Raw genomic sequence first — 10773 nt, 5'->3', positions numbered from 1 at the left:
GCTCAAATAGCTGACCAATCAGCCTGTTTGACCAGATACAATGCTATTTTACTGTTAACAAACTGGCAGACTTTCAACATGCCTATAAGGAAGGACATTCAACAAGCACGGTACTTATACAAATGACTGATGATTGGCTCAGAGAAATTGATAATAAAAAGATTGTAGGAGCTATTTTGTTAGACTTCACTGCGGCTTTTGACAGTCTGCTGCTGGAAAAACTTGTATTGTGGTTTGACTCCCCCTGCTATATTGTGGATAAAGAGTTACCTGCCTAACAGAACACAGAGGGTGTTATTTAATGGAAGCCTCTCCAACATAATCCAGGTAAAATCAGGAATTCCCCTGGGCAGCTGTCTAGGCCCCTTACTTTTTTCAATCTTTACCAATGACATGCCACTGGCTTTGAATAAAGCCACTACCAAGACACTATACACATCAGCTACTACAGCAAGTGAAATCACTGAAACACTTAAAGAGATCCAGTTAGTTTCAGAATGGGTGGCAAGGAATAAGTTAGCCCTAAATATTTCAAAAACTAAAAGCATTGTATTTGGGACAAATAATTCACTAAATCTCGTAATAAATAACGTGGAAATTTAACAAAGTTGGTGACTAAACTTCTTGGAGTAACCCTGGATTGTAAACTGTCATGGTCAAAACAACAGTAGCTAAGATGGGGAGATGTCTGTCAATAATAAAGCGCTGCTCTGCATTCTTAACAACACTATCAACAAGTCAGGTTCTAGTTTTGTTACACCTGGACTACTGTTCAGTCATGTACCAATTTGTAAGTCGCTCTGGATAAGAGCGTCTGCTAAATGACTTAAATGTAAATGTAAATGTAAATGTAGTCAGGTGCCACAAAGAGGGACTTCGGAAAATTACAATTGGCTCAAAACAGGGCAGCACGGGTGGCCAATACATGTACACGGAGCGCTAACATTAATAATATGCATGTAAATCTCTCATGGCTCAMAGTGGAGAAGATTGACTTTATCACTACTTGTTTTTGTAAGTGTTGACATGCTGAATGCACCGAGGTGTCTGTTTAAACTACTTGCACACAGCTTGGACACCCATGCATACCCCACAAGTTTCTTCACAATCCCCTAGTCAAGAACAAACTATGGGAGGCACACAGTACTACATAGAGCCATAACTAAAGTACATGGAACTCTATTCAACATCAGGTAACTGATGCAAGCAGTTGAATAAGATAAAACATAAAAATCCCCTTATGGAACAGTAGGGACTGTGAAGACACGCACTCACAATACACACACACGTACATAGTAATATTGTTGTATGGTGGTATTATACATTTTGTATTGTAGATATGTAGTGGTGTAATAATGTTATGTGATGTACTGTTTTCTCTTTTGTTTTATGTGTGATTTAAGTACCTTAATGAGTGTGGACCCCAGGAAGAGTAGCTGCTCCCTTGGCAGCAGTTTATGGGGATCCCTAATAAATACAAATACAAAGAGAAAGTGTTTGAACTGGAATGTCAAGTGATAGAACAATATGCACCTGCAATACTTGGAAGATCAGCTAGTCTGCAAATTGGCTTAATACAGAGAATATTCAAGCTTGAACAAAGGACAGACTGACATTTTGGGTGAATATGAAGATTCATTCACAGGACTTGGATGTGTTCCAGGAGTTCATCACACACAAATAGACCCAGACGTCACACCAGTGGTTCACTAACCCAGAAAGGTACCAGTAGCACTAAAATAAAAACTTGGAAAGGAACTGAACCGCATGGAAAATATGTTGTCGACAGGCAAACTGAGCCTTCTGAAAGGATGAACAGCTTGGTGACAATCGTGAAGCCAAACAAAATATAGGTATGCATGGACCAACAGGATCTTAAAGCCATCAAGAGAGAACATTATCTTTTACGTACCATTGAAGAGGAAGTTGCTGAAATGCCCAACGCTAAGGTATTTTCAGTGGTTGATGCACACCAAGGATTCTGGAAAATCCTACTGGATGAAGAGAGCTCCCGACTACACATCACTACGCCGTTTGGGAGGTATTCATTCAAGAGACTGCTGTTCTGAATCGCGTCCTCTCCAGAGGTGCCTCGCGCAGAATTCGGAAGGTCTGAAAGGTGTCTAAACATTATGGATGACATTCTTGTCTTGGGTGATGACACAGAGCAGCACGACCGGAGACTGAGATAGCTACTAGACAGACTGAGAAGCATCAACTTGAAATTGAATATGGACAAGTGCAAAATCAGAATGACAGAAATTCTCTACATTGACATGTGTTAAGCAAAGTAGACTTGAAACCAGCCTCCAAAAAGGTCAGAGCAATACAAGAAAGGCCAGGGCCAGAGGACAAAGCAGCGCTTCAGAGGTTCATGGGAATGTTGCAGTACATCACAAGGTTCATCCCAAATCTCTCAGATGTCAGCGCACCACTGAGACAACTGCTGGAAGGAGAAATTCAGTGGGACTGGGAGTCTGCACAGGAACAGAGCTTCAAAAGCATGAAAACACTTCAAATCAAATTTGTCACATGCGCCGAATACAAAAGGTACATTACAGTGAAATGCTTACTTACAAGCCCTTAACCAACAATGCAGTTAAGAATAATGTGTTAAGTAAAAAATAGATAAGTAAAAAAATATAGAATGAAAGTTACAAATAATTAAAGAGCAGCAGTAAAATAACAGTAGCAAGGCTATATACAGAGGGTACCGGTACAGAGTCAATGTGCGGGGGCACTGGTTAGTAGGTAATATGTACATGTAGGTAGAGTTAAAGTGACTATGCATATATAATAAACAGAGTAGCAGCAGCGTAAATGAGGGGGGGGCAATGCAAATAGCCATTTGATTAGCTTGTCAGCAATGTGCCAGTGTTAAAGTACTATGATGTAAAAAAAAACTGACTGTGGATGCAAGCTCAGAAGGCTTGGGAGCTGTGATCCTGCAAGATGGTCAGCCAATCGCATACGGGTCAAGATCCATCACAGACTGTCAAAAGAGATACGCTCAAATTGAAAAAGAGCTAATGGCGATAGTGTATGGCTGCAAGAAGTTTCATCAATACCTGTATGAAAAACAGATCCAGGTGGAGTCAGACCACAAACCCTTGGAAACAATCTTCAAGAAGTCGCTCCAGAAAGTACCAGCCAGACTRCAGAGAATGCTGATGAGACTAGAGATAGTCTACTTGTGACAGACAAGCCAGGAAAGGAGATACACGTCGCTGATGCACTGAGCCAAGCATACTTGAAGGATTAGAGAGAGAAATTGTTCGATGGTGAGCTGGATGTAAACTACATCGATCAAAACCTGTTTCAGAGAAGAAACTGCAGCAATTCAAAACAGCAACAGCAGAAGATGGAGAGTTAAAACTGGTCACAGAAACAGTTAAAAAAGGATGGCCAGACACGAGAGGGAAAGTTGCAAAGAAAATACAGCAACACTGCACCTTCAGAGAGGACTTGAAATACTCAGATGGACTGCTGTTCAAAAGTTAAAACTTGTTGTCTCTCAGAAAATGAGAAGAAATCTGAAAAATCCATGAAGCACACATGGGAATTGTAAAATGTAAGGAAAGAGGAAGGGAAGTTCTGGCCAGGCGTGGCTAAACAGATTGAAGATGTAACAAAATGTGCAGTCTGCAACAAACACAAAAACAACAACCAAACAGCCGCTCATGTCCCATCCGATATAAGAGAGAGCTTGGGCCAAAGTTAGAGTGGACCTCTTCCATTACAATGACACAGAATTTCTACTATGTGTGGATTACTACAAAATACCCAGAAATCTCCAAGTTCAGTGGGACAGCAAGTAAACACATAATTACAGCACTGAAGTCGATCTTTGCCAAGCATGGGGTGCTCAACATGTTGTGCCCCACTCACAGCTTGTGAGTCAAGAAATGTCTTGTGAGTCAAGAGTTTTCTACCAGCTGAGAGTTCAAACATGTCACGTCGAGCCCTAGATTTCCACAGTCAAACGGCCAAGCTGAGAGAGTAGTTCAGACTGGAGAACCTGTATAAAAAGCAATTTTTTGTACCTTTATTTAACTAGGCAAGTCAGTTAACAACAAAATCTTATTTACAATGATGGCTTGGGAACAGTGGGTTAATCTGCCTTGTTCAGGGGCAAAACAACAGATTTTTACCGTGTCAGCTCAGGGATTCGATCTTGCAACCTTTCGGTTACTGGCCCAACACTCTAACCACTAGGCTACCTGCTGCCCCACATACACTGCATTTGGAAAATATTCAGACCACTTGACATTTTCCACATTTTGTTACGTTACAGCCTTATTCTAAATTTGATTAATTTTATTTTTCTCCTCAATCTACACACAATACCCCATAATGACAAATCGAAAACACGTTTTTATAAATTCTTGCAAATGTATAAAAAAACTAAAACAGAAATACCTTATTTACATAACAAATTCAGACTCTTTGTTATAAGATGCGAAATTGAGCTCAGGTGTATCCTGTTTCCATTGAACATCCTTGAGATGTTTCTATAACTGGATTGGAGTCCACCTGTGGTAAATTCAATTGATTGGACATGATTTGGAAATGGCACACACCTGCCTATATACGGTCTCAAGGTTGACAGTCATGTCAGAGCAAAAACCAAGCCATGAGGTCGAAGGAATTTTCCGTAGAACTCAGAGACAGGATTGTGTCGAGGCACAGGTCTGGGGAAGGGTACCAAAACATTTCTGCAGCACGGAAGGTCCTCAAGAACACAGTGGCCTCCATTCTTAAATGGAAGAAGTTTGGAACCACCAAGACTCTTCCTAGACCTTGCCGCCTGGCCAGACTGAGCAATCGGGGGAAGAGGGCCTTGGTCAGGGAGGTGACAAAGAACCTGATGGTCACTCTGAATGAGTTCTAGAGTTCCTCTTTGGAGATGGGAGAACCTTCCAGAAGGATAACCATCTCTGCAGCACTCCACTAATCAGGCCTTTATGGTAGAGTGGCCAGACAGAAGCCACTCCTCAGTAAAAGGCACATGACAGCCCACTTGGTGTTTGCCAAAAGGCAACTAAAGGACTCAGACCAAGATTGAACTCTTTGGCCTGAATGCCAAGTGTCACGTCTGAAGGAAACCTGCCACCATCTCTACGGTGAAGCATGGTGGTGGCAGCATCATGCTGTGGGGATGTTTTTCAGCAGCAGGGACTGGGAGACTAGTCAAGGTTGAGGAAAAGATGAACGGAGCAGAGTAGAGAGAGATCCTTGATGAAAACCTGCTCCAGAGCGCTCAGGACCTCAGACTGGGGCGAAGGTTCACCTTCCAAAAGGACAAATACACTAAGCACACAGCCAAGACAACGCAGGAGTGGCTTCGGGAAAAGTCTCGGAATGTCCTTGAGTTGCCCAGCCAGAGCCTGTACTTGAACCCGATCAAACGTCTCTGGAGAGACCTGAAAATAGCTGTGCAGCGACGCTCCCGATCCAACCTGACAGAGCTTGACAGGATCTGCAGAGAAGAATGGGAGAAACTCCCCAAATACAGGTGTGCCAAGCTTGTAGCGTCATACCCAAGAAGACTCAAGGCTGTATTCACTGCCAAAGGTGCTTCAACAAAGTACTGAGTAAATGGTCTGAATGCTTAAGTAAATGTGATTTCAGTTTTTAATTTTATTTCCAAAAATATTTGTTTGTTTTCCTTTGTCATTATGTGGTATTGTGTGTAGATTGATGAGGGTAAACGATTTAATCAATTTTAGAATAAGGCTGTTACATAGTGAATACTTAGCGCTCATTGAGTAAAGAAACACCCCTGGATGGAGTAGGTCTTTCACCTGCACACCTACTGATGGGAGGGAGGCTGCAGACAAAGATTTTGAAGTCAGAGAGATTGTTAAATCCAGGACTCTATCAGCATATCAGGAACAGGCTCACAAGCAGACAACAGAGACAAAACACTAMCTTGACCAAAGCACWTRTAAGCTTTTGGTCATGAAGGAAGGAGAACGAGTCAGGAACAGACAAGACAACAAATGGCAACCAGCGATTTTAATTGGAAAACATGACCAGCCAAGGTCATACATAGTACAAACACAAAATGAGAGAATCTACTGAAGGAACCGGAGACACCTGTTAAAAAACACATGAAACACACCCAGAGAGACACTCAGAAACCATAATGGACTTCCCTTATCCAGTGGAAAGAGAACCTGAAACARGTGTCAGCCTGGAAGAAAACTACTCACCTGTGTGTTCTCCAGCACCAACAACACCAAAACAAACAATGGAAAGCAACAATGTAAACACTGACACACCAGTGAATTCAACTCGTTATGGAAGACCTATCAGAATACCAATTCTGTCAGTGTTTGTAGTTCAAACAGAGACTGTTGAAAAACAAACAAAAAAACAAAATAGAACAAAAATAAAACATTGACAAGACATTAATAATAACAATGTAATGACTATTGTGATGTCTATATTACCAACAAAAAAAAACAACGTTTGTTTGCATATTGTTTGCAATGTGAAACACTGAGTTGAAAGAACATTGTTTTGAGAAACAAATGATCCAAAGAAAGGGAGATGTGATGCATATACTAAACTGTAGTGCCTGAGGGCTGCTCTGTTACTATTTACTATATGTCATCATCTGTACTTTGCACTTCACCAATTACATCAGATTAACATGGTTATTTTACCCGCATTCCTGTGTGCTAGTATATTACAAAGCCTATTGCTCATATGCCACAAGAAAGAAAAGGTCAGTTATTTCCATTACAACCTAAACAACGTTAGAAACGAATAGTGGTATCCAACTTTCACTTAGGGAAGTGTTTTTGTCCCATAATGTCCATCTAATCATCATATGTGTAGGTGTTGTTTTGGCCTTTGTCATCACTAACCAGGTCAGTGTACTCAAATACCAAGATTGACACCTTAACCCTGTTGTGTGGTCCGGAAACTTTCCCCAGGTCAGCCACAAGTAACCAAAGTGAAACCATAAGAGGTGCACAGCACAGCCTGACATGCAGCTGAGACTGGGAGATTTKAGAGATGCAAACATTTGAAACACAACCTTGTGACATGTTATCATATTAATGTGCTGAAGAGTGGAGTTTGAATATGTTGACTTGACCTGTATTTTACTACAGTACTTTCGCACAGAAAGAGAAAGAGGAAGAGAATAGAAAAAGAAAGCGAATTACGCACTGACACATCAGAAAAGTGAATGGACTCACATTGAACAGTGCCAAAACACTATCAAAATCTATCGGTTYGATTTGGTTTATAGTAGTAGCTGACAAATCACATTGTAAAATCTATTTAGGGGAAGGATGTGAATGACTCATTTTCACTTAAAGGTCAATGTTTATCACGCCCTCGTTTTCTCATTGGTTGTGAGTGGTGTTCCTCTTTCTCTATGAGAGTAGTGTGAATAGTAGRAGGGCCAGTCCCCTACGTGAAGAGTTATCTAGTCTCTTTGTTTTCCTTCAGTCACTCAGGAAAGTACCAGCCCAACCTGCCTCCTGTCCTGGACAGCTACAGAGGAACACAGAGCAGAACACAGACATAAAGACGTCCTCGTCGGATACAGACGCAACACACACACAGCAGTGTTCTGAGGTTTCACAGCAGAGGAAGCCAAGAGGACAAACACACACAGTGGCTCCATCTCTCTCTCTTCCTGCACTCCCTCTGCTGCATCTCAGGGGACTGAGGTTGCTCTACCCGAGCCTCTCTCTCCCCCACAGCCGGACGTTGCAGATTGATGATGCCGCAGCAGTCAATGGATCGCTGTGARGTTTCAGAGAACTGCCACCATCATAGCCCAGGGGCCCAGGGGAGCCAGCGGCGCCTGGTCAGTGGACTCCTTCTCTGGGTCGGTCTCCTCACCGTCAGCCATGTGGTCTCCATCACCCTACTCATCATCACCAGGCCACACGCACTGGTAAGACTGCTAACCTGCATAGACACACACTTACACACTCTCTGGTGTGTGTTAACTATGTAATGCTGTTGCTAGTTTTTTATTGAAAAAGAGCCCCTGACCATCACAACTTAGGGAGGGACATAGTGAAATCAAGTTGAATTAAATCTGAGATATGTATTGTAGCTCCCTTTGTGTAAAAATAAGATGAGATCTTGAAGTTGGATCAATGTGTGTCAATAGAGCGGTGTATTGTAGCTGTGGTAACACCTSCCTGTTGCACCTGTTGAGTACAAGMCTCTGAAGTGGTTTCAGTAGCATCACAGCTGGTGGGGGAAACGCATCACTATGTGTGGTTTAGTACTGGTGACATCAGAACCCTGTTCTCCGATATGAAAGGGCTGGTTGTGTGCTACTGAATGATCACTGTGTATATCATATTAATACTGTTTCATAAAGCCTACAGTAGAGCTGAATACAAATGTCTTTCTCAGGCTAAATGTAGTTACTTACAAGTTACTGATAGGACAATCGTCATGATATTTCCCATCTCCCTCCCCCAGCCTCTGACAGAAATAGTTTCAGCTCCAAAACCCACAGCAGACTCATCTCTGGTAAGCTAACCACAAGACGGGTTTAAACATGTTTCCAACCTCTAACAAGTTTTAACATGTCTCATACAAACGTTTTGTTCATTTTTGCCCCCTCCAAGACAGAGAGTAGTCAAAACATCATCATCATCATCATCATATACATGGCCTGCCAATAGGATATACAATAGACCAGGGTTTCCCAAAACTCAGTCCTGGGGTCTCCCTGGGGTACACGTTTTGGTTTTTGCCCTAGTACTACACAGCTGATTCAAATAATCAAGGCTGGATTATTTTAATAAGCTGTGGTGCTAGGGCAAAAACCAAAACGTGTACCTGTGGGAGGACCCCGGACCAAGTTTTGGAAACCCGGCAATAGATAATTTTGAATTAATCTTGGAAGGGACCAGAGCCTAGGCTAGGCCATACCTCGTCAGTCCCGCTTTCTCTGTCTGACTTATCATCCTCCAGGCTCTCAGACAGTAGAGGGCTCAACCACCAGCCTCACCGCACTGCAGGGAAAGGTGACATGTCATAACATCATATCCACATGCAGGGAAATGCCACTGTGCAGATTTTCCTTCTCTGAAATCAGATTTCAATCTCTGTTTTACGATCATGAAAGTGTGGCATACTCCATTAGTAAATGTTAATGGAAGCAACTAGTTCAAATTGATTCCTAAATGTGATAGGCATGCAACATCTAGCCCAAATCTAGACACCTTTATTACTATTTAATTTATCAATAAGCCGGGTCTAAGGGCATTCCATAGAGCTTGCGAGAAATCGCCCGACCCGTTGTTGTACATGTTTTAGCAGCATGTTTCCCGTGTTGGATGGTATCCGTAATCGTTTCTGATGGAAACATTGTTGTTTGCGTCGCTGAGCAGTGCACAAGAAAGTATTAAATCCAATCGTTTGATGCTAACCCCATCCCCTCCAATTTAATTAGAAGATGGATTCCCCAACTGAGCACTCACATGGCACGCTCTCGCTTCTAGACAGGTAAACAGAATGTCAGCAATCAGACAATACAATGTCACTTAAGGCCCCCAAAAGGGTAGGGCCAGCTCTGACTGCATGTGTGGATATGGATGTGGGTATGCAGACCTGCAAGCCATTGCAGCCCATCATGATGAGTTCAGATAGTGTGTGGCCCCCTTCCCCATCAAAGTTGCACATCCCTGCCCTATATGGAACTTTACTGTTAAAATAACTCTACTTACTGTTATATCTGTATAAGTGACAGCAAACTCTGTAGGGATATGTAACATCTAGACATACAGTGGGGAGAACAAGTATTTGATACACTGCCGATTTTGCAGGTGTTCCTACTTACAAAGCATGTAGAGGTCTGTAATTTTTATCATAGGTACACTTCAACTGTGAGAGACGGAATCTAAAACAAAAATCCAGAAAATCACATTGTATGATTTTTAAGTAATTCCTTTGCATTTTATTGCATGACATAAGTATTGATACATCAGAAAAGCAGAACTTCATATTTGTACAGAAACCTTTGTTTGCAATTACAGAGATCATACATTTCCTGTAGTTCTTGACCAGTGTTGCACACACTGCAGCAGGGATTTTGGCCCATTCCTCCATACAGACCTTCTCCAGATCCTTCAGGTTTCGGGGCTGTCGCTGGGCAATACGGAATTTCAGCTCCCTCCAAAGATTTTCTATTGGGTTCAGGTCTGGAGACTGGGCTAGACCACTCCAGGACCTTGAGATGCTTCTTACGGACACTCCTTAGTTGCCCTGGCTGTGTGTTTCGGGTCGTTGTCATGCTGGAAGACCCAGCCACGACCCATCTTCAATGCTCTTACTGAGGAAGGAGGTTGTTGGCCAAGATCTCGCGATACATGGCCCCATCCATCCTCCCCTCAATACGGTGCAGTCGTCCTTCCCCTTTGCAGAAAAGCAGCCCCAAAAAATGATGTTTCCACCTCCATGCTTCACGGTTGGATGGGTCTTGGGGTTGTACTCATCCTTCTTCTTCCTCCAAACACAGCGAGTGGAGTTTAGACCAAAAAGTTATATTTTTCTCTCATCAGACCACATGACCTTCTCCCATTCTCCTCTGGATCATCCAGATGGTCATTGGCAAACTTCAGACGGGCCTGGACATGCGCTGGCTTGAGCAGGGGGACCTTGCGTGCCGCTGCAGGATTTTAATCCATGACGGCGTAGTGTGTTACTAATGGTTTTCTTTGAGACTGTGGTCCCAGCTCTCTTCAGGTCATTGACCAGGTCCTGCCGTGTAGTTCTGGCTGATCC

At 42.7% G+C, this 10773-nt stretch overlaps 1 protein-coding gene and 1 long non-coding RNA gene across 2 annotated transcripts in view; one reads left to right on the top strand and one right to left on the bottom strand.

The window, feature by feature from the left end:
• Window positions 1–6396: 6396 nt before the first annotated feature.
• LOC139029526 (uncharacterized) overlaps window positions 6397–10773 on the bottom strand; it is a 14185-nt gene continuing 9808 nt past the window's right edge. Inside the window, exons 2-3 of the long non-coding RNA XR_011481861.1 lie at window positions 8920–9002; window positions 6397–7512 (exon numbers count right to left, since the gene is read on the bottom strand). This is a non-coding gene — a long non-coding RNA (uncharacterized lncRNA). The remainder of the gene's footprint in view (window positions 7513–8919; window positions 9003–10773) is intronic.
• The window catches only part of tnfsf18 (TNF superfamily member 18), a 15798-nt gene continuing 12470 nt past the window's right edge, over window positions 7446–10773 (top strand). Inside the window, exon 1 of the mRNA XM_070449706.1 lies at window positions 7446–7921. Within this exon, the coding sequence (XP_070305807.1) occupies window positions 7742–7921 (180 nt within the window). The 5' untranslated portion in view covers window positions 7446–7741. The remainder of the gene's footprint in view (window positions 7922–10773) is intronic.

The sequence above is a fragment of the Salvelinus sp. IW2-2015 genome, linkage group LG20 (assembly GCF_002910315.2).
Source record: "Salvelinus sp. IW2-2015 linkage group LG20, ASM291031v2, whole genome shotgun sequence".
Lineage (NCBI taxonomy): Eukaryota > Metazoa > Chordata > Actinopteri > Salmoniformes > Salmonidae > Salvelinus > Salvelinus sp. IW2-2015.
This window is presented reverse-complemented; position numbering and strand designations above follow the sequence as displayed.